We start from the raw sequence: 25,189 nt of genomic DNA, 5'->3' as shown, positions 1-25,189 counted from the left end.
TTAGCAACAATGAAAGATGGACAAGTACAGGTATTATGGAAAAGCTAGAAATATTATCCACATTGGACATCAAAGCTAAGTAAACTTTTAGAAAGCTATTGTAAGTAGTATTTTCAAAATTTAGTTGTGGTATTAATCTTTCGCTGTAAATCCAATTAAGAGTAACCAATTTGAACTACTTGTATATAGATGTTTTTGTGTATTGCTGTAGAGAAAAATTTACTTTATGTGTGTGTGTACATATGCATTTATTTTTGCAGTGTTGGGGATTGAACCCAAAGGTATTCTATCAATGAAGCCACATCCCCACCTCTTTTAAATTTTTTTTTAAATTTTGAGACAGTTGCCAAGGCTGGCCTCAAATTTGCAATCTTCCTGCAATCAGCCTGCCTAATCATTGGGATTATAGGTGTGTGCCACCACAGCAGGCATAATCATTTTTAGGGGAAAAAAAAAGAAATGAAAATCTAGATATTGATACTTTAAACTGTAAAAATTCAAATATACTACCTTTAGAAGTAGAAATATGAATTTGATGAAAGTTAAAGAAACTGTTATTTTCTATAGTAAAAGCTGGTATAAGTAAAATGATTGGGTTAATAATCTCATTGATTTCCTAATGTAATTTTCGTTTGTTATTGGGAAAACCAGATCACTATTTCAGGGATTCTATGCTTTTTGAATTTTGTCATTTGGTGAAATGTAAGTGAAATTCTCTGTAGATTCCAAAATGTTGATCAGTTCTAATATATAAATTGCAAGAAGTAATTTCTTCTGTTATTCTCTCTTATGTGTGGGTGTGTGTGTGGTGATACTGGATATTGAACTAGGGCACTCTACATAGTACTGAAGTACATTGCCAGACCTTTCTTTTTATTCTGTTGTTTCCTTAGATGTTCTGGACTACCTAAATCCAATCGTCTTGTGTTTTTCTTCAACAGTCAAACTTACTCTTTCTCAATGGCTACTTACCTCTAATCTAAACAAGCTAACATATTATTATCAAGTTAATCTTCCTAACTACTCCACTACATTACTACTCTCTTTTAAGAACTCTACAGTCTCTGAAGTCTTTGAAATTCCAACAGTTTGGTATTCAAAGCCACTCCAGTATAGTGCTTTAGGTATCATCTCCCTTTATGAATTCTCTCCTTGCTTGATCTTTTTCTTCTTTATCTCATATAACCTTTGTTCTCATCAAGAATGCCAAGTCCTTCTTTTTTTTTTTTCTCCAAAGTTCCTCATTCTTTGGGTACTTTAAATTTCTCCTCCTTTATAAACTGTTTCCATTCCATTTGCACTCACACTGAGATCTCTGATCTCCTAGAGGTTATAGAAGTTCTATAGTCCTTTATTGTCTTTATCATTTGGTTTGACATATATATTTATATGTCATTACCCTTAAATATTAGTAATTTCTCTATTATTAGTTGTTACTCTTAATGTCTGGCATGCATATATATCTTTGTAATAGGGCATTTTAACTTCCTATGAACAGTGCTTATCTTTTGTATTCATTCTACTATTTATTGAGTATCTGTTATATGAAATTGTAATGACTGTAATATTATGCTAGATAGGATGCAACAGTTAGGCTTTTCTTTTCTTTCTTTCTTTCTTTTTTTTAAAAAATGGAACCTAATCAGGGAGGTGAGATCCCATGCCCAAGTCAGATAAGTGTCAGTTTTCCCATTGTAAATAGTTAAAGCTAAAGACTAAAAAATTTAGGGAGATCATTAGGAAATGAGGGTAGTGGCATTTGAGCAGTTAAAGGATACCTTATAAAAGCTACAAAAAAAAAAAAAAGGACCAAATAGAGGTAATAGAGGACATATCTTAAAGACTAACAGCTTAAATACTATCAGCTGTCTATCCAGACTGGCTGAATTATAGGTATTGTGTAGAGAGCAGTGGTGCATTTTGGGGAAAGTGAAGCAACTGTTGAATGTTAAATAAGATTTTGAGCCGGGCACAGTGGCACGTGTCTGTAATCCTAGAGGCTCAGGAAGCTGAAGCAGGAGGATCAAGAGTTCAAAGCCAGCCTCAGCAACTTAGTGATGTACTCAATGAGACCCCATCTCTAAAATAAAATATAAAAAGGGGCTGGGATGTGGCTCAGTGATTAAGCACCCCTGGGTTCAATCCCTGGTACCAAAAAAAAGATTTTAAACATTACTTAGATACTGAACTATTTCTCCTCAGAGTGATTTTGCATTATTTGGTGCTGTTGTTGCACATTCCTGTAATCCCAACAGCTTGGGGAGGCTGAGGCAGGAGGATCAAGAGTTCAAAGCCAGCCTCAGCAAAGGCGAGGTGCTAAGAAACTCAGTGAGACCCTGTCTCTAAATAAAATACTAAATAGAGCTGGGAATGTGGCTCAGTGATCGAGTGCTCCTGAGTTCAATACCTGGTTCCCCCGCCCACTCCCAAAAGAATGAACAATGTAGATTTAACTCCTCAGAACCACAGCCTACCTTTTTCTTTTTTCATTTTTAGTGCAAACATGCAATTAAGTTTACTTTGTGGCTCTAATGTTAATTAATGTCAAAGTTCACACTGTGTAGATTTATTGAATCCTGTTAGAGTCTGTGTTCGATCTGACATTGACATCTCTTTTAGGGTCATGTGAAGGTGGTACGCTACTTAGTCAAAGAAGTCAATCAGTTTCCATCAGATTCTGAATGTATGAGATACATAGCAACCATCACTGATAAGGTAATATGTTGTTCATATTCATCCCACTATATGAGTCGGAGGTTCCATTTAATTGGTATAGCTCCTATGCTAAGAAAAATCTTGGTTTGAACAATAAATATATAAAATTTCATTTATCTCTGTGAAGATAAATGAACTGTAACAGATTAATGGATTAATGAAACATTCTCTGTGATAGAATTACTTTGCTTTTTAACTAGTTTTAAGCTGATTCTTACTGTAACACTAAACACTTCAAAGCAAAATTATTATTCATTAGTATTATCGTATATCTATGTAGATATATACATATATATCTAGATTGATAATATATTCTGAAAGAGGAACTTGCTGTTTTTTTATTACCAGCAAAAAATAGTATGTTTAGTCATAGGCAGAAAACCTTAAAGCCATGTTATGTGATATAAAATTTAGGGTTTAACTATCAGTTTATTAATGAGTTGGAAGCTGGGCATGGTAGCACATGCTGGTAGTCCCAGCTACTCTGGATGCACAGGTGGGAGGATCACTTGAGCTCAGAAGTTTAAGGGACAATCATTACAAGTCATACATAGTTAGACTTCATCTCAAATGACAAAACAAAAATCAAACAAACAAACAAAACCAAAGCGTATTGGCTAGAATTATGGAGGAAATGTGGGGAACATAAATAAAATCTTTATTCTTTTTCTTTCTTGCTTTCTTTTTTTTTTTTTTTTAAGGTTGGGGGTATGGTAGTAGGTATTGAACCCATGAGGGGCGTTCAATCACTGAGCTACATCCTCAGCCCTTTTTATTTTTTATTTCTACACAGAGTCTTGCTAAGTTGCTGAGGTTAGCCCCAAACTTGAGATCCTCCTGCCTGCCTTAGTTAGCCTCCTGAGTTGTTGGGATTATAGGCATGTGCCACTGTTCCTGGCAAAATAAATTTCTATTCCATTTTGTTTTGTGGTTTATACATTATATGATAGTGGGCAGTTTTCCACCCTTATGTTTAATTTAAAATAAACTAGGTGATTCTCTGACTCCAGATTTTTGTATGACAATTTTTAGCAGTCCTGGATTCCACATGATTTGGTATATGGGGAGAAAGAGGAGATTAAGATAAGAAATATTTTTAAAATAATTACTATTATGGGAATATTTTTAATATTAAAAAATAAGGAAATATCCCTTTGTCTTTTGAGAATGAAAACAGAAAAGTGTGTTAGGGTACGTGTTTCTGTGATTCCTTTTGTGAATAATTCTTGCCTATAAAATTGTAGCAAAAATGCTTAAATATATGAGGACAGTTCTTGCCAAATAAGTACTTGAGAAATTTGTAAATTCATTTTCTTTGTTGACATTGCCCATTTTCATTCAGCCCATTCATTAACCAGCTGTCATAAATTATTGTAATGTTTGCTGTATGGTTTTTTATATTCAAATTATATGTGTAAATAATTTTAATTTTCTAAATATCAGTCAAATTGCTCTTATAATGAAAAACAGGAACTCTTTGTATATATTTTAAAATATGTCATTTAAATTATGTTTTATTTGTACTCCCTTTTTTTTTCCTGCCACTGGTCTTTATTGCTTATGTTTACGTACTTCAAAAATTTTTGTTTTTAGGAATCTAATTAGCTCATTTTTTTTTTTTTTTTTTTTGAGACTGCAAATATATTCAATTTTTCATTACAGGAGATGTTGAAGAAGTGTCATCTTTGTATGGAGTCAATAGTACAAGCCAAAGATAGACAGGCTGCTGAAGCAAACAAAAATGCCAGCATTTTGTTAGAGGAGTTAGACTTGGAAAAGGTAATGACAATCTTTAAATATGAAAACTACTCACTTTTTTTTTTTTTCTGGTTTTTCTTCCCTTAATTTGTAATTTATTCTTTTGTGATTTTGTTTTATGCTGTAATTGTGTACATGGTTTTCTCCCTAAGTTTATCTCAAATAGAGAAAACAGTTATCATTATCATTAAAAGCATTTTCATTCAAATTTTTTAAAAACTTGATTGCAAGAATCAAGGTGATCTGGAAGTCAGGAAACTTAGCTTCTAATTCTGGGTTTTAATTTTATCTGAACTAATGATCTCTTGATTCCCAATCATATCTATAGTTCTTTGATCCTTGACCTTATTTTATTTTTTATTTATCAAAAGTACCACATAAAATATAAAGGTGTAATCACTTAGTGGAATACAACCATTTGTTATATTTAGTGAATATGTTTTTTTTTAATGAGTAACTTCTTTTGTACTTTTTCAGGCAGACTAGAGCATCTGTTCCTATAAAGAATAAAATTCTCCAAAACAGCATATAGTTTGTACAACCTTATAACTCCTTTTTCTTCATTCCCTTTTCTGCCAACTTTCCCCCACTAACTCTGTGATCCAAAACTTATTGAAATAGTAATCATTAGCCGGAAAAGAATTAGTTTGACATTTAATATTAAGGAATACAAAATCTGCTGTATCTTGTTTTTTAATGGTAAGATAAAAAATACTATAAAGTTTAACAAGTTTTTAAATTTATAAAGGATATGTGGTGGGGCCGGGAATGTGGCTCAAGCGGCTCGCCTGGTATGCGTGCGGCCCGGGTTCGATCCTCAGCACCACATACAAACAAAGATGTTGTGTCCGCCAAGAAGTAAAAAATAAATATTGAAATTCTCTCTCTTAAAAAATAAATAAATAAATAAATAAATAAAAATGTGATCTGATACTATCCATAAAAAAAAAAAGGATATGTGGTAAATATTATACATATGCCCTTTTGAGTAAAATCCATTCCTTTACTATATTTGCTAATTTTATTGAGCTATTTTATCCTACAGAAATAAAATATGTATTATTCTAAATATTTCATTCAAATAAGAAAATATATTCTTCTGGAAAAAAAATTACATTGGAGGGTCTTCATTTTTAAAACTTTGTTGTTTAGCTGGACCCAGTGGCATAAACCTATATAATGCCAGCTACTCAGGAGGGTGAAGCAGAAGGAATGCAAGTTTGAGGCCAGTCTCAGTAACTTGTGGGTAGGATGTAGCTTGATGGTAGGTGATAAAGCACTCCTGATTTCATTCTCTAGTAAAAAACACACACAGATACATACACACACATACATACACACACACACACTCAACTGGTTTAGATTCTGATCAAAGTATATTTACTTTTTGAGCTACTTTAAAAGAGTGAGTGCATTGAAAGATGTTGTAATGAACATCATAACTGTTACTTGACCTATTTCCTTTCTTCTTCCCTTCCTTCTTTCCTCCCTTTCCCCCTTCTCCCCTTCCTCCCTTCTTTCTCCTCTTTCCTTCCTTTCTTTGTTTTCCCTCCCTTCCTCCCTCCTTCTCTTTTCCGTCTTTCCTTCCTTTCCTTTCCTTCCTTTCTCTCTCCCCTTCCCTCCCTCCCTCCCTCCCTCCCTCCCTTCCTTCCTTCCTTCCTGGGCATCAAACCCAAGACCATGCTCATGTTAGGCAAGCCCTGTACCACTGAGCTACATCCCCAGTAAGCTATTTTCATATTCACTTTTATCAAGCCAAGTTAGGAACCAGTCTATTTATTACTTTATTCTTCTCAGTAAAAACATTACTCTCTTAGTACAGATGGAGAAATTCAGTCAGTTAGAGGTAGTTAAGCAATGTGCCTAAAGTACACTAGGATTTTAACTGAATTTTGAAAATGTAAATTTTCTGATTCTCTGCACTCCCTTAATTGAATGTAATCTACCTCTTAGATTTTTCTTCCAAAATTATTTTAATATTCTTTTCCCCCATTATTCTTCTATTTGAAAATGTCTGAATCTGTGAATAATAGTTCTATCCAGAAAGTATCCTTTTTGTAGCTGAGACATAGATTATCTGATATTGAATGCAATCTTTCATTGTTTTCATGCCTTTGATATTTATATATTTTATTTTCATGCCTTTGATGTTTATACATTTTATTTTTATACATTTAATGTTTATACATTTATTTTCATAGCTTTGGATTACCAAGTCAGGAAGCACCATAGGAAATATCATATTAAAGATGTCTGTTTTCAGCCACTGTAATTAAACATTTTTCACCTTTATTATAGTAGCATGCTCAGTTTAAATTGTGTAATATACAAAGATAAATACATGACATCATTGTAATCTATCTAAAGTTGAAGATCTCTTATGGTAACTAAAGTATGCACCACTATACTTACCTAATATAGGGCCTTTTTAAGACCCTAAACGATTTTCTCACCCACACTATTTCTTACTCCTCTTTGCCCTTATTTCTCTTTATTGCTCCTCTTCTTGATTACTTAACTGCATCCATACTGACCACATAGTGACCATCGTTTTTGGGGAGGGGGGTACTAAATTTCTTAATATGGGTCAGTACCAGAATATTTTCCTACAGCCGTCAGCAATACATGAATGTGATTTTTGCATTGTTGTCATTATTTCTCAGTCTTGATATTTATGATTTTAGGAGTTCTTGATTTAAGGAAAATCGAAATGCTTCTTTCAAATGTCACTGTATATTCTTCTCTAATGTTAACACTCTGAGAGGATTAAAAAATTCTTAATCATAAATTAATTAGATATAAAGCAGTTCTTCCCCATACACTCTATATACTTGTCAGTTTTGATAGGTGATGGTGAGATATTCCTACCTTAATGTGAAGCCTCTTCTTTTCTGAACTGCAGCCCGTATTTCTATGTGAAATATTCTTAGTCCCTGGGACCTTAGGATTATGCTCACTATTTTATAAATGATGATATATGTCTGTGAGAATGCTTTTTTGCCTTTTTGGTTCTGCTAATTTATGATTTAGAAACATTGGAGTTGGTCTTGACTGGTCTGAGTTGAGTTTACTCATGGATAATTTACTTAATGCATAAAAATGTTTCTTTAGCTAGGCACAGTGGTATACACCTGTAATTCCAGAGACTTGGAGACTAAGGCAGGAGAATTGCAAGTTTGAGGCCAACCTCAGCAACTTTGTGAGACCCTGCCCCAAAATAAAAAATAAAAAGGATTGGAGACGGATGTATTTGCGGACTCAATGATTAGGTCTTAGTGATAGCTTAGTGATATAAAGCACCCATAATTTTAATGCTCAATAATCCCCCCCCCCCCAAAAAAAAGAAAACAGTTTATTTGATCAGTATTTGTAATTTGAAATTTTTGGTTTTTAAAACTGTTGCTGAGAACACTGCTTAAGTATACTTAATAGATTCCCTTATACTTACTCAATAAATATTTATTTATTGAACATTTGGTATGTGGAAGATTTCCTTCTCTGAAGTACTTCCATCTGTTTCAGATTCCAAGTCCTCTTAAAATTAATTGCTTGCTTTCTTAGTACATTAACATCTAAGTTATGTTCTTGGCTGTTAGAATCCCTAGCAGATATTTTTAATTTGCATTTTAATATTGCTCTTACTCCTTCTAATTCATTACTTACTTTTTTCCCCTTTCCATTTTTTATTTTGTAAATTTTCATGAACTTTTAAGGAGTTACATACCTAACATATATATTAAATGAACCCATCCCACAATCTCAGTTTTACACATTCCATTCTTATCATCACCTCCTATCTTTTCAGCTTTACTCTCTAGAATTCTGCCTCCAACACTCTGCCTACCAGTAAATGGTAGAATTCATTTGTACTTTATTATCCTTATACTGTCCTTTACCCCTTTTTCCTTGTGTTTAACTTCTACCCAGTAACTAAATGTATCTAGAAAAAACACTCGGCCTTGACAGCTTTTACTCTGCATGTGTAGCAGTGAACCTTTTCCTGATGATCAGTAGTCATATGGTTGGCCCCCTGTATTTGTGGGTTCTGGATCTGAGGATTCAACCAATTGTGGTGAGAAATACCTGGAAATTGCTTCTGGGTTGTATTGTGCATACATTTTTCTTATTATTTCCTCTAAAAATATAGCGAAAAGAAAAAGGGGGCAAAAAAGAATAAAATAAATAAAAATACAGTAAAACACCTGTTCAAATTGATTTACATTGTATTATGTTAGATACAAATATTTTGTCATTTTATAGAAAGAACTTGAACATCTAAGATTTTGGTATCTGGAGGGTTGAGAAACTGCAAGAACCAGTCCCACACATAAAACAGGGGATGACTGCTATATTTTCCTAGCCATTCAGTGTTAACCAAGTAATTAGAATTCTATATCCCCTTGATTTAATTTAGTCTCTACTTACCTGGGTAAATTTTTCTCCTTTATCCTCAGACTTCATCACCTCCTTTGCCTTTAATAAATGACTTTGTATCATACATTAGTCAAAAAATCAAAGCATCAGAAGAAAACTTCAGAAGACTTTCCTCTTTCTATCCACCCATTAATATTTATGCTTTCTACTATATATACTTCCTACCAGTGATTTGATAAACTTGATAACCAGCCCCTCTATTTGTTTACTAGATTCAATCTGGTTTCTCCTACTCAACAACATTGTTGTAGTAGTTCTCTTTTCTTTCTTCTGTATTATTTTCTCCCTTTCCTGGATCATACCCATCAGCATACAAGCTTATTTCTCCTTTTTTTTCTTTGAAGTACTGGGATTGAACCTAGGGTCTCATGCGTACTAGACAAGCTGTCTACTACAGAGCTACATCTCCACCCTATTTTATTTCTATTTTAAGACAGGGTCTTACCAAGTTGCACTCACCAGTCTTGAACTTAAAATCCTCCCTTTTCAATCTCCCAGTTACAGGCATGAAACATCACACACAGCTTATTTCTCAAGTCTTAAAAAAATCCTTCTTTTGACTCTCATATTTTGCCTCACCTTTAAGCTACAGACCTATTTCTCTGTCTCCCCTTGTACATACATTCTCCTAAAGAGTCACCTATTTTGGCTATCTCCAATTATTTCTTTCTCTTGAATCTAGTTCTGCCAGGTTCTCACTCCTACAACTCCATAAAAATTGTGTTAATGGTTTCCATTGGATTGCATGTTGTAAAATTCAATAGCTACTTCTCCATCCTTATCTTACTGATGCTAATAAAATTTGATATACTCTCTTCTCTGGGCTTCTGTGCCATTTCTTGCTCTTGGCTTTTCACCTACCTGTATGGATATTCTTTCTGTATGTCTTCTACTGATTCCTCTTGTCACCTACCTTTTAATTGAAAAGATTCTTAGTTCATTATGTCCTTATCATCTTTATTCATTCCTTGTCTTTTTCTACTTCCTAACTTTAAATATATAATAGCTGATTTCATATTTTTATCTTCAGCCCAGACCTCTTCTTTAAACTCCAATGTCATATCTAGCTAGCTACTTATTATGTCCATTTTGGTACTTAATTTAACATCTGAAATTTATATGTCCAAATATGAACTCCAGATTTTTGTCTACCAGAAACCTATAACTATCTTCTAATTGCACAGACCAAAAATCTTTGCGTCATCTTTGATTCCTCTGCCTCCTCTGTTTTGATTGAAAATCTTGTGGCTTGTGCCTAAAACTGTATACAAAACTCTTTAACCAGTTTTTACCACTTCTTCCCCTAGTCCAAATCATTAATATATAGTCTCTTACCTGTATTCTTTCAGTAGTCACATCTTAACTGCCAAATTGTATTACTTCTTTGCACTTTGTAGTCACACTGACCTCTTTGCAGTGTTTGCCCGTGTTAACCACACCTTCCTTCTCTCACCTGATTATGCCTTCTATAAATCTCATTTGCTCTCTTAAATACTGGATACTCGCTCCCTCAACACACTCATTCTCTATCGGTACATAAATACACATATATAAAGTTGTAATTTTTTCTCTCTAGTGATCTCATTTAATTTATTAGTTTCACCACCTACCACCTGCATACATAATGCCTCTTAAATCTGCATCTTTCAATCCACACTTCTCTATTTCTGCTTGGTTTAAGGAAGTTCTGGGTTCCTTTGTAATCATAGCTTGGGATCTTCTCCAAGATAGTCTTCCTTAGACCTCTGAATTTTTGTCCCACTCATTGGTGAGCACAAAGGGTAAGATATACCAGATTATCAGAACATGAGCCTTAACATTAAAAAAAATTAGAAATCGAAGAGTAAATACCTCAAACTTTTAAAATATGATAAAACTCTAAAATACGATAATCTAGGCTGGAATTATTGTGACCAGAGGACCAGCCCCCTCAGACTGAACTGTTTAATCCCTAAGGTACTTGTATACCTAAGATCCAGCCACAAATTCATATTGTGACTTACTCAGAGCCTACCACTTTCACCTACATCTGGACCAGTTGATTTTAGATCGAATCCTATTTTCTCATTTAAACTCTTCTCTATATCCTGGGGTGTTGTTAAGGCAGGAGAAGCCCTGAGCCCATAAATTTGAGATCAGCCTGGACAACAAGGCAAGACTTTATTAAAAAATCTGCTTGGATGCAGCAGCACACACCTACAATCCTGATAACTCAGGAGGCTTAGGCAAAGAGAATCTTGTAGTTTCAAGGCCAGCCTTGTGGGGATTTAGCTCATGGATAAAGTGCCCTGAGTTCAATCCAAAGTACCAGAAACAAAAAATAAAGGTGAGATTGTGTCTCATTCTTGATTTGATCTTACCATTTTAAAAATATGGTCTCTAGAGTAGTTTGAATATTACTTACATCAAACAATGAATTGAACTAGTTGACTTTGAATTTTAGGTATCTCTGTACCCTTGTGATAAAGCAGTATTCTGAGACAACTTTTTTTCAGAGTAAATTTCTGTGTTGTATTTCTGTTTTATTGATCCTTTAACAGTTAAGGGAAGAAAGTCGAAGGCTGGCTTTAGCGGCCAAAAGAGAAAAGAGAAAAGAAAAGAGAAGAAAGAAAAAGGAAGAACAAAGAAGAAAACTAGAAGAAATTGAAGCCAAAAATAAAGAAAACTTTGAACTCCAAGCTGCTCAAGAAAAAGAAAAACTTAAAGTTGAAGGTATTTTCTCTACGAAAATTTAATTGGGTTTTGGTTTTGTTTGATAGGATTGAGGATTGAACCCAAGAGTGTTGTACCACTGAACTATTTCTCTAGCCTGTGTTATTTTTTACATTGAGACAGAGTCTCGCTAAGTTCTAGAGACTGGCCTAGAACTGGTAAACCTCCTGCCTTAGCCTCCAGAGTAGCTGGGATTACAGGCACCCCAACTTGCTTTTTTCATTTATTGACTTCCTCCCCAGTTTGGTTTTGGTTTTGGTTTTACTGTGTTGCTCACACTTGTCTTTAATTCCTAGACTCAAGTCATCTGCCTGCTCAGCCTCTAGGAGGGTTAGTAGTTAAGACTACAGTTGTGCACCACTACACCCAGCTGCCTAATTTTTAAATTATGATCACTTTCAAACCTACACACAGGTTGAAATACTTAAATCAAACAATGAATTGAACTAATTGTCTTTGAATTTTAGGTATCTCTGGTCCCTTGTGATAAAGCAGTATTCAATGACATAAAATGAACACCTAGAGACCCTCCACCTGAGTTTACAGAATTGTTAACATTTTACCTTATTTGCTTTATCCTTTCATCTCTAAATATGTACATATATTTGATCTAATTGGAAGTAAACTGAAGACAAATGGCATTTCACTGGAAAATATTTTAGTGCACATCTTTAAAATGATGTTCACTTATAATTATGAAATATTATTTATAATTCCTAAAAAATCCCATAATATTATCTACAATCCAGATCATATTCAGATTTCTTCAAACAAGAAGATTGTTTTTAACTACATTTTAGTTGAAAGATTATTTGAGATAGAATAATTGTGGGAATGAACATTTGGCACTAAATCAATCAAATGTTTTGCATGCTGTGTGCATGTGCGCGTGCCTTTACCCTTCCTCCATCCTTTTATTTTAAAAATGTTCAGACTATAGAGAATTTTAAGGATTAGTATGATGGTCAGGCACAATAGCACATGTTTGCCTGTAATCCCAGCAACTTGGCAGGCTGAGGCAAGGAGGATCATTGCAAATTCAACGCCAGCCAGGGCAACTTAGTGAGGACTGTGACTCAAAATTAAAAAAAAAAAAGGACTGGGGATGTAGCTTAGTGGTAAAGTGCCCTTGGATTCAATTCCCAATACCAAAAAAGGAAAGAAAGGGGAAAAAAAGTATTAGTATGATCCACACACCTGTATTTTACCCGAATTCTTAAAACATTTTGGTACATGTTTTATCTTTTTTTTCTTTTTGAGCAGTATGCATGTCAGCTGTACATATTATATGAAATCATCCTTAAATACTTGAGTATTTCCCATAGAAAGAACATTTATAGCCATAATAACATTATTATACCTAAGAAGTTTAATAGGTATGTGATATGTACACATGGTACACATTCATGTTTCCCAAATAATCCCCAAAGCAAAAGTAACCCTCATAACTACCTGTTAACAGTTTTTCCTCCTCTATATGGAGGATTGAACCCAGGGATGCTGTCTACCATTGAACTACATCTCAATCCTTTTTTTAATTTATGCATTTTGAGACAATATTTCACTAAGTTACTGAAGCTGTCCTCAAACTTGTCATCCTTCTCCCTTAGCCTCCTAAGTTGCTGAACCAAAAAGTTGTACAACTATGCCCAACTTTTTGTTTTTGTTTTCTGGGGGGACAGAATTATACTAAAGTGTCCAGGATGGCCTTGAATTTGGTGATCTGTCTGCCTCAGACTCTTGAGCTGCTGGCATTATAGGCATGTGCTCCACCACATCTGTCACTACCTTTTATGCTTTGTGTAGATATTAGGGGCATAGATCAATCATATCTACCTCATTACCAGCACATTCTTGAATAATGTCCAATAGTAATGAAATAACTCCTGGGTTTTTACTCTTTGTTTTTAAAGTGCTTAAGGCTAAATAGAACTTGCTAATTCACTATTGCTGCTTTCACAGAAGAGCCTGAAGTCTTGACCGAGCCTCCAAGTGCCACAACCACTACAACCATAGGTATATCTGCAACCTGGACAACTTTAGCAGGTTCCCATGGTAAAAGAAATAATACCATAACTACAACCAGTTCAAAGAGAAAAAACAGGAAAAATAAAATTACTCCAGAAAATGTTCAAATTATATTTGATGATCCACTACCAATTTCATACAGTCAACCAGAAAAGGTGAATGGAGAGTCCAAGAGCAGCAGTACGAGTGAGAGTGGAGACAGTGATAACATGAGAATTTCTAGCTGCAGTGATGAAAGTAGTAATAGCAACAGTAGCCGGAAGAGTGACAATCATTCACCAGCTGTGGTCACCACCACTGTGTCCAGCAAGAAGCAGCCATCTGTACTTGTTACGTTTCCAAAGGAAGAAAGAAAATCTGTTTCTGGCAAGACTTCAATAAAGTTAGTTCCATTTTTAATTTTTATTTTTTATAACACTTTACTGCTGAATGTGTTGGTAGAAAAAGTGAATTCACAACTTGTTAACTAAGAATTTTTCCTTGTGCACATTTTCAATTGAAAACAAAGCTGGTTTTTAGACTTTGTAATAATAGGATCAGATCATTTTTACTATGAAATATCTTTTTTTGTTGTTAAACTTAGCCCATGTATTAATTGTGTTTTTACAGGGATTATTGTAACTCAGTTCTGGTAAATTTGTCCCCTATATATCTTCTTAAAATTGGCTCTACATATTGTATGTTAAAACATTAAAAAGCAGTGAAAAAGGGTTCTGTTTGTTTACCTTATTTAATCTAAAAATAAATAATAAAATTATGTAGTAGACTACTACCTTTATCATTTAAAAATTCTATATCTGTATTTAAAATACTTTCCCTCCTTCTGTTAAAGATTGTCAGAGACTATTAATGAAGGGACCAGTAATTCTCTGTCTACTTGCACAAAATCTGGTCCATCTCCTCTTTCCTCTCCAAATGGAAAGTTAACAGTAGCAAGTCCTAAACGTGGGCAAAAGAGAGAAGAAGGATGGAAAGAAGTTGTAAGAAGGTGAGTTATTCTTTTTTTTCTCATTCGTTTAATTTGCTGTGAATTACAACGAAGTGTTATTTATAGTTAAATTCTTCCTACTATTCCCAAAGTTGCAAACACACTCATGGTGCAAGAAGACAACCTTGCCATCTTTCAGATTAAAATTTAAAAACTTAAAAAGGTGTTTTTTTTTTTTTTTTTTGGGGGGGGGGCCTTTTTTGCACTTTAATACTTAAAAAATTGAGGAAGGCCAGGTATGATGGCACATGTATATAATCCCAGGACTTGGGATTATACCCTCAATTCTGAAGTAACTGAAGTGTCAGTATCAGTGTTCTCTATACAAAAGGAAGACTTTTAGTTCAGTGTTTCTATGTATATACCTGTGTATACTAAGAAATATTTAACTGACTAGGAAATAATGATCACTGGCTGATTTCATGCTCTTTAGGGAAATAAAAAGAATTATCAAGAAACTTAGTCAAATGTATGTATAGCAGATTATATCTTTTTAAAAATATGACAACTTAATAGGCTATAAATAATTTATTTGTTCATTGAAACATAATTGACTATTTCCCTTGGTTGAGAATTATACTGTTTCTCTTGGAAGCACTTTTTAATTGATTTGTCAGGAATTTATATCCACCTTTATAGAACCTATTTAAAATTAAAATGTAAAGTCAGCAAGTATTAAATGGATATTGCTTTTCTTAAAAAAAAAATAGATTTCTTTTTCCTAACATTACTGAAGATTCTTTTCCAGTTTCTGTGCTTATGGATATTGTTTTAATGCATCTAGGAGAATACAGAGACACACAGAAGTAATGTCATTCCTTTTAGTCATAAAAGTGTGAAAGAAACAATGAGTAAAAGACTAAAAGGAACCCACAAGAGGCCTTTCTTGACTCTTGAGATTAGATGCCCAGACTCATAAGTCTCTATGATGCCTTATAAGGACACTCATGATGTGGTATTGGGTTTTTCTTATTTGAGGTCTGTGCAGTCAGTATATGTGGACAGGAATCCTAGCCTGTCATATTCACTATTGGTATTTGCGTTAGCACAATGCATGTCTACATAGTTATGTGAGAGTCAAGAAAGCCAAAAGTCTTTGATAACAAGATGGGAAGCTTAGGTAAAGCTGTCTGTCATTGCTAGTTGCCTTTTAATATATTCATCTGGAGTAAGAGTAGATATAAAAGACTTATTTAAGGGTAATCTATTTTCTGCAGAAAAACATTTTATTAATACTCTTTCCCTTTATTTTAATTACAGACACTGATATTAATGATTTATCTTAATTTATTTACTTTTGCAATTTGTAAACAGGTCAAAGAAAGTATCTGTTCCATCAACTGTAATATCCAGAGTGATTGGAAGAGGAGGCTGTAATATCAACGCTATTCGGGAGTTCACTGGTGCACATATAGATATTGATAAACAGAAAGACAAGACAGGAGATCGAATAATAACTATAAGGCAAAATTTATCTCTTATGTTTTCTTTCTTTCTTTCTGTTTTATCATACTGTAGCTTAATGAAATATAACCATTTAAGTTTTTATTGGAACTTTGTGTTTAGTAGTACACTTATCTTAAATAACTCAGAATATGTCTGTGTCTGAATAGCTTTAAAATAAAAAAACAATATTCTAAGAAACAATAGGATGTATTAAGCTGTATTAGATTACTTTAAAGTAAATCCAAGTTCCTTTGAAAGAGTTTCATGTTTTATGATGGCTGTTACAAATTTGCTTGTGGGAGGCAGATGTACTTTTGCAGTGTATCATAGGGCCAATAGTTGTAATGTACTTATAAAATAAGGAGGTAGTTAACCATCTCTGTTTTTTACTCATCCTTCTTTCTTCTTGTTTTCCCTCTGCTGGAATAGTTGGGTAGCCATAACTTTGCCCTGACTAAAGAGGGAAGCAGATACTCTTTCTGGATAGCTTCTTCCTTAGGTTTCTGTAAGACTTTTATTACAATCAAATGTTTCCCTTAACATACAACATTAGGGCTTGATGTTATTATAGTCGTCATTTGTACATAATATAATTTGGTTCAGTTTCATTCCCTAAATATCCCCCTTCCACTCTTCTCCCTCATTCTCCATTCCCCCCATATTTTTCCCCGTTTTCTTTAGTTTCCACATAGAAGAGAAAACATGGCCCTTGACTTGCTGAATCTGACATATTTAGCTTAATATAATACTTTCAAGTACCATCCATTTTCCTGCAAGTAACATAATTTTGTTTTTCTTTATAGCTAAAAAAACTCCATTGTGTATATCTATCTATTTTTAATTTGCCTTTTTAAATTAATCCATTGTTGTAATGGCTAGTTCCTAACTTGAGCATTGTGAATTGCACTGCTGTAAATATGGATATGCTATATCACTAGAGTATGCTGACTTTATTTCTTTTCTATAAATAACAAGGAATGGCATAACTGGGACATATGGTGGTTCCATTCCTATTCTTTTAGTAATCTTCATACTGATTTCTATAGTCCTCACTCATTTTTGAGATCCTTTGCCAGAGGGATTATAATAATTATCCTACTAACAGAGAAACTACTAGTGAATGTATAGTAAATGAGGTCATCTTAGTCATCTTAGATACCAGGATTTAAAAGACAGACTTTGGGGGGGGGGGGCATTCCTGAAAATTGAACCTAGGGCCTAAAATGTGCTAAGCAAGTGCTCTACTGCTGAGGTACATCCCCAACACCTGTTTTCTTAGTTGGATTGTTTTCCATGTATTACTTTTAGTTATTTATTTTTGCAGTGTTAGGGATCAAACCCAGGACTTTTCATATGCTGAGCAAACTCTACTCCTGATCTACAGCCCTTGTCCCTCTTGTATTATTTATAGTACTGATCATACAGCTTACATAGACTTTTATATGCACGAGTTTTCCGAACCATAATGTATTTTACAGTGGGAAAATGATTTCTTATTCTAAGGAAACAATATTAAAATTAAGTTTTAGAAATAATTCAATCAGGGCCGGCATTGTGACTCAGTGGTAGAGTGCTCACCTAGCATGGGTGAGGCACTGGGTTCGATCCTTAGCACCAAATAAAAATAAATAAATAAAAATAAAGGCATTGTGTCCACTTAAAACTTAAAAAAATAATAATAAAAATAAATAAATCACTCATTCCTCTGACACATATAATATTAATTCAGGACAGTTTATTGCTTTATTTGGAAAATACTTTGGTCAGAAGATTGCTTTTTAACTTTTATCTGTTCTCTGTATATATGTATATTAATTTCATGTAGACTTTAATATTATTAGTAAATAGAAAAAATTAGACCTAATAATTTTGTTTTGGTCAACATACAGGGGTGGCACTGAATCAACAAGACAGGCAACTCAGTTGATCAATGCTCTCATCAAGGATCCCGACAAAGAAATTGATGAACTTATTCCAAAGAATCGTTTGAAAAGCTCCTCAGCAAATTCCAAAATAGGGTCATCAGCACCTACCACCACTGCTGCTAACAGTTCCTTAATGGGAATTAAAATGACGACTGTAGCTCTGTCATCAACATCTCAAACTGCCACAGCACTCACTGTGCCTGCAATTTCTTCTGCATCTACTCACAAAACCATTAAAAACCCAGTGAATAATGTGAGGCCTGGTTTTCCAGTTTCTCTTCCATTAGCATATCCTCCTCCACAGTTTGCACATGCTTTGCTTGCTGCTCAGACTTTCCAGCAAATCCGTCCACCACGGTTGCCCATGACCCACTTTGGAGGTACTTTTCCACCAGCTCAATCCACTTGGGGTCCTTTTCCTGTCAGGCCTTTGAGCCCTGCCAGAGCTACTAACTCGCCTAAGCCTCACATGGTGCCTCGCCATAGCAATCAGAATAGCAGTGGTTCTCAGGTGAATTCAGCAGGTTCTTTAACTTCAAGTCCAACAACTACAACCAGTTCATCAGCTTCAACGGTGCCTGGTACATCTACAAATGGTAGTCCAAGTTCACCTTCTGTCAGAAGGCAGCTTTTTGTCACAGTTGTGAAGACATCCAATGCCACCACCACAACAGTCACAACCACAGCAAGCAACAACAGCACTGCACCCACAAATGCCACATATCCTATGCCTACTGCCAAAGAACACTATCCAGTATCATCCCCATCTTCCCCATCACCACCAGCCCAGCCAGGAGGGGTTTCTAGAAACAGCCCTTTGGATTGTGGATCAGCATCTCCAAATAAAGGGGCATCTTCCTCCGAACAGGAAGCAGGTAGTCCACCAGTAGTAGAAACAGCAAACAATAGACCTCCAAACAGCAGCAGTTCTTCTGGGAGTTCATCAGTTCATTCTACTCAGCAACAGCCTCCGGGATCTGTTTCCCAGGAGCCAAGACCACCTCTTCAGCAGTCTCAGGTTCCTCCCCCGGAAGTTAGAATGACTGTTCCTCCTTTAGCAACAACAAGTTCTGCTCCAGTGGCGGTGCCTTCTACTGCCCCAGTGACTTACCCTATGCCTCAGACACAAATGGGATGCTCCCAACCTCCTAAAATGGAAACCCCTGCTATTAGACCACCCTCTCATGGCACAAGTGCTCCTCACAAGAATCCAGCTCCAGTGCAGAATTCATCTGTTGCAGTTCTCAGTGTCAATCATATCAAAAGACCTCACAGTGTTCCCTCCTCTGTCCAGCTACCTTCAACCTTAAGTACACAAAGTGCTTGTCAGAATTCAGTACATCCAGCAAATAAGCCTATTGCTCCCAATTTCAGTGCCCCCTTACCATTTGGGCCCTTTAGCACATTGTTTGAAAACAACCCTACTTCTGCTCATGCCTTCTGGGGAGGATCTGTTGTTTCATCTCAGTCAACACCAGAATCTATGCTATCAGGAAAGTCTTCATATTTGCCAAATTCAGATCCTTTACATCAGTCTGATACTTCCAAAGCTCCAGGTTTTAGACCACCATTACAGAGACCTGCTCCAAGTCCCTCAGGTGAGTTTCTATTTTCTGACATTCTGCAGCTACTCACCGAGGTGATAGGAAAACTCTTGATCATTTTATAATATTTTAATTCTATGGCTAGGCTATGTGGATAGAGGTTATAGTTGTTAATGTTTGTTTTCTTTCTGGATGCTGGTGATTTAACCCAATATCTCAAGTACTCTATCGCTGAGCTGCAATCAAACAAGATTGTTTTATTCAATTAAATCAAATGCTGTTGTGTTGTGTGCATCTAGCATACTTTTTTTTTTTTTTTAAGCCTTTGAAAACTACAGTAGATTTTATCTTGAATTTCCCATATATAAGTTTATCAGGTCAATTTTTCTCTCTCTCTCAAAAAAAAAAAGTCTCTTGTGTTCGAATTAATAAGGTAATGCTGCCAAAACTTTTATTTCAAAAACCAAATAGCTAACAAGAAATTTTTAAAATTTGGTTTCATTTTTCCTTTCAGTTTTGTTTCTAAAATAATGGGAAAATGTAGGGCTAAACAGTCTAATAATAGCCTAATAAATAGCCTAATAATAGCCATATGTGCTATTTAAATTAATGAAAATTAAATAAATTTAAAAATTCATCCTCTTAGTCAAGCTAGTAATATTTCAAAGGCCTAATAAGTACTTGTGGCCAGTCCTCCCACATTGGACTGCTGCAGAGATGTAGAGCATTTCCATTGTCACAGAAAGTTCTATCAGACAACACTGATATTTATAATTTATGGAGGATCTAAAATCCTGTGATTTTAAGCTATTTTTTAAAAAAAGTTTTTACTTCAAAATTTTTTGGGTTTATAATAGAATTCTTATATAATTCCTCTAGCTTCCTGTACGTAAATAAACATCTAAGACTCTGTGTGTGTGTGTGTGTCCATTTGTGTATGCTTGTTTACTGAGAATTGAATGCAGAGACTCTACCACTGAGCCACACCCCCAGTCCTTTTTATTTTATTTTGAGGGTCTTAACTTAAAGGCTACACTGAAACTTGTGATCATCCTGCCTTAGCCTCCTGAGTCATTGGGATTACAGGTGTGCTCCATTGCTCCTGGCATGTAAACACCTTATATAAACATGGTACCTTTCCCAGAATATCCGTACAGTACTACTAACTAGACTACAGATTTCACCAGTTTTTCCATTAATATCTTTTTTCTTTTGTAGAATCTAATCTAGGATACCCAGTTGGATTTAGAGTTATTGTGTTTTTATTACGTGCATTTCAAGTAATGAAAGAAAATTCGTGTGAGAGATTGACACACAATGGCCTGTGGGCCAAATTTGGCCTATTGCCTGTTTTCACATTTTTAAAATTTATTTATTTACTTACTATCCCTATATTTATGTAAATGGAGTCATGCTTTGTTGTCCATCCTGGGCTAAAGTGGTCCTTCTACCTCATCTTTCCCTGAGAGCTTTTGTGGAGATTCTACCAGGGAAGCACAGCTACTCCATATACCCTCAACTGAGGAACAGTCCTCCTCTATTGGGGAAGGTTGTCCTCTTCCATTGAGTGTGCAGTTTCAGAGAGACATTTTCTGAAAAGCACTACAGGTGCACAACATACCTTGCTAAAAATTGTTTTTAGAAAGAATAATATGTGATTCAAATTTCAGTGTTTATAGATAAAATTTTATTGAAACACAGCCATGCCCCATTTGTTTGCATATTATATGATTGATTTCACACTATGACAAGATTGAATAGTTGGAAAAGAAGCCATGTGGCCTTCCAAGCCTAAAATATTTGGTAATTGGTGAGGTTTTTTTGTTTATTTGTTTGGACTTTTTGTTTATTTGTTTTATTTTGTTTTTTCAGCACTGGGTATTCAATGCAGGGCCCCACACACTCTAGGCCAGCACACTCCACCACTGAGCTATATCCCCAGCCCTTTTACATACAGGCATGTCTTTTACAGAAAAGCTTCCATGTTCCATCTTTATTTTTAGAGATACAACATTCTAGGACAAAAATTTTCAGATTTAGTAGGAACTCTGTTATTTTTACCTATTTCTGCACCATGTAATTAACATGATCAGTAATTTTTTTTTTTTTTTTTTTGGCTGGGGGTTGATTCTGTATATACTTAAAAAAAAACAATTTTTCTTGCTTACTTAAACAGTGTCCTTGTTTTAATTGAATTTTAAAGGGATATGATATGCCAGTGCATGGAACGCTTTTAAATTTCATTTTTATGACAGAATTTATTCTTTGTCAAAAATACTTTGTCATTCCAAAAATTGTGATAATCTAGGTGGTATATTTCAAAAGGCTAGAATTAAGATTCAGAGAACAAAGAAATCAGTTTTTATTTTGTAAAAAGCTATGCAAAAGCTGGGTGTGGTGGCATGCAATTTGTAATCCTAGTGACTGGGGAGGCTGAAGCAACTTAGCAAGACCCTAAGCAATTTGGTAAGACCTGTCTCAAAATAAATAGATAAAAAGGGCTGGGGATGTGGCTGAGTGGCTAAGCACCCCTGGGTTCAATCCCTGATACAAAAAAAAAAAAAAAGAAAGAAAAAGGCATGGGGCGGGGGTGGGGAACAGCTTTATAGGAGCAGAAGTTGATTAGAGTTAAAATTAGCGTTGAAATTTAAGAATTTCTCAAAGGAGAACATTGCTAGAAGAAGGTCATTAGTTAAAAATTTTATTCTTTATTGCACAGGAAATGCCTCTTAAGTTTTTTTTAACATCTTCCAGATACTATTTTTTTTCCTTCTTTTTCCTAATTCATTTTGCATTCCATTCTTTTATGCTTTCTTTTTTTAACTGTATTTTTTTTTTTAATTCAACTATTTGAAATCTATTTTTATTTTGAAAAACTTTTTTGGGGGGAATGGTATTGGGGACTGAACTCGGAGGCATTGAACCACTGAGCCATATCCTCAGCCCTATTTTGTATTTTATTTAGAGACAGGATCTCACTAAGTTGGTTAGTTCCTCACTTTTGTTGAGGCTGGCTTTGAACTCACTATCCTCTAGCCTCAGCCTTCTCAGCTGCTGGAATGACAGGCGTGCACCACCGCACCTGGCTGAGAAACTTTTAAAATTGTGTGGGGGGGTGGGGGGCGATGGGGTTATACATTTTAAGGGAAAAAAATACACAGAAATGAGTACCTGTAGATTCCCTCACTTTTATTATCTACTTATCAATGTCTTTTCAAACCCTCTTTTGCCTCTTTCCTTTCTGTCCCCTCTTGCTTTGCCTCTTAGGCCCTTCTGTGTTCTTCTTTCCCCTCTTTTTATCCCTGTCTCTGTTTTCTTTCACTTTCTACCTTTGTCAAATCATGAGAAGGTAGGTTCCCAACATTATGATACTTCACTCCATAGTGGGTTGGCTTCCATTCCATATTCCCAAAACATGCATTTATGCCTTCCCAGTTATGCCACTATTACTACCTTCAAGAAAATTGGAATCAATCATAGTACCTAACTCATAATACCATTATCCCAAATATATTCTTTATGAAGATTACAGGTGTGAACCACCACATCCTGCTGTCATGCAGTTCATGATATTGAATCCTTTGAGGAGTCCAATTTTTCCACAAATGTTTTCAAATTTATCTTTTTTTTATTATTAGATTTAGACCAGTCATTTCCAAGAGGAGTATCACATAGGTGATATGTTTCAAACCTCACTCCGTATTATATTAGTACTAAATGGTAGATTGTTGTGTTACTGACTGTGGAAACCCAAGCCACTTGGTTAAGCTGCCAACACCAGATTTCTTTATTGTAGTAGCATACCTTTGACTCTGTGGTTGAGGGATGGGGGGAGTAGCTGGAGAATAAAACTTAAATTAAGGCACTACTACATAGGTGCTTTCCCAGTACATCACCAGACCCTTTCCTATAGATTTTTAAAGATAGAAATTTAATTCCTTAACTTTTAAGCATGTTTAAATTACCAGTTGATATTATCAGTACTTCATAATAGCAAATAATAAATGAAATATTAAAATTAAATGTGAAATCATCCCCTTAATGATTTTTTCTTTTTATAGTTATCTTTATAAAATGAAGAAGTAACAGTGGTCTGAAAGAAGTAACCAAGGAGAAATTTTTTTAATAATTAAATAGTTTCAGATATATCTGTAGCCTCTTAAAATTTTGACTTTGTCTAATTCTCTCCTAATGGTAATAACTGTTATAAATTATGATGGTCTTCTCTTTTATAGGTATTGTCAATATGGACTCGCCATATGGTTCTGTAACACCTTCTTCTACACATTTGGGAAATTTTGCCTCAAACCTTTCGGGAGGTCAGATGTATGGACCTGGAGCACCCCTTGGAGGAGCACCTGCAGCTGCTAACTTTAACAGACAACATTTTTCCCCACTTAGTTTGTTAACTCCATGTTCATCAGCATCAAATGGTGAGTACTAATAGGTATAATTCCAAAAGAAGAATTGTATGTGTTCCTTTTTTTTTGATGGTGGTGGTAGGAGATACAGGGGATTGAACCCAGGGTATATAACCACTGAGCCACATCTCCAGCCCTTTTTATTTTTTTTATTTTGAGACAGGTCTCCCTAAGCTGCTGAAACTGGCCTTGAACTTGAGATCCTCCTGCCTCAGCCTCCCCAGTTACATGCATTACAGGCATGTGCCACCATGCCAGATTTTTTTCTTTCATCTTGGTGCTGTGATTGAACCCAGGGCCTCCTTATATAACTATATTGTTGATACATTGTCTTTGATGCTATTAAAATTGCTTCATTGCAACATTCCAAGAACTTTTTAGTACAAAAAAATTAAAAGCTCTAGAAAAATTGAAAGAATAGTTCAAAAAACTCATATTTCCTTTACTTGAACTAAAGATTTCATTACATTTATTTTCCCTGTTTGCTTTTTTGTTGCTGTTTTTTTAAATTTGAAAACACAATTAAGATGTAGATATACTTCATACCTAAAAACAGTGCATTACTTAAGAATTAGGACCTTTTCTTAAACAACTACAATATTATTGCCAAATACCAAATAGATTAATAGATTAACATTCAGATGCAATTATATAATACTAATTCACTACTAATCTTGATACACGGTCCATGTTCAAATGGTCCCAGATCCAAGATTCAGAGCATGATTTTTTTTAATTTACATTCTTCTCCTACAAATGTTTCCCAAAACTGTATATGCTTAAGGCCCCACAAAAACCTAGATCTGCCCTAATCTCTAAAACCTATTTTTTCTCTACTATATCAGTTTGTTTATTTTATAATAATATGACTCAGAATTACATTTTTCTTTTTTTATATTAAAGAAATTATGAGAGACGAGAAAACTATTTAGTTAGGCCCTTTTCACAGCAAAGAATATAGGTCCATCTAAAGAATCCCAAGGAAAATGATGTTATAAGGCTATATGGGATCATTTTTAGAACCATCCAGGACTTAAAAGTAGCTATGTTCATATCCCCTCCCTCTCCATCTACCATTGTCTTTTCCTGTGAGTCTTTTGGTTTGGTTTTTTACTGATTTTGGCTTGAACTCTGTTAGATGTGAATATAGCGGCTACTCCTACTTGCTTTCGAATTCTATTTGAAATATTAACCCTTTTGCTTGCAGTCTGTGTATGT

General features: G+C 34.8%; 1 protein-coding gene across 7 annotated transcripts in view; it reads left to right on the top strand.

The window, feature by feature from the left end:
- The window catches only part of Ankrd17 (ankyrin repeat domain 17), a 147,646-nt gene that overhangs the window by 115,259 nt on the left and 7,198 nt on the right, over nt 1–25,189 (top strand). For 5 of the 7 annotated variants that reach the window (XM_071614337.1, XM_027950848.2, XM_027950847.2 and 2 more), the window contains 8 exons: nt 2,620–2,715; nt 4,378–4,494; nt 11,448–11,619; nt 13,582–14,029; nt 14,480–14,635; nt 15,950–16,099; nt 17,971–19,604; nt 23,786–23,983. In XM_071614337.1, coding sequence (XP_071470438.1) covers nt 2,620–2,715; nt 4,378–4,494; nt 11,448–11,619; nt 13,582–14,029; nt 14,480–14,635; nt 15,950–16,099; nt 17,971–19,604; nt 23,786–23,983 — 2,971 coding nt within the window. The remainder of the gene's footprint in view (nt 1–2,619; nt 2,716–4,377; nt 4,495–11,447; nt 11,620–13,581; nt 14,030–14,479; nt 14,636–15,949; nt 16,100–17,970; nt 19,605–23,785; nt 23,984–25,189) is intronic. The other 2 variants (XM_071614334.1, XM_071614335.1) reach the window with 2 other exon arrangements.

This window comes from Marmota flaviventris, chromosome 7 (assembly GCF_047511675.1).
Source record: "Marmota flaviventris isolate mMarFla1 chromosome 7, mMarFla1.hap1, whole genome shotgun sequence".
NCBI lineage: Eukaryota > Metazoa > Chordata > Mammalia > Rodentia > Sciuridae > Marmota > Marmota flaviventris.
This window is presented reverse-complemented; position numbering and strand designations above follow the sequence as displayed.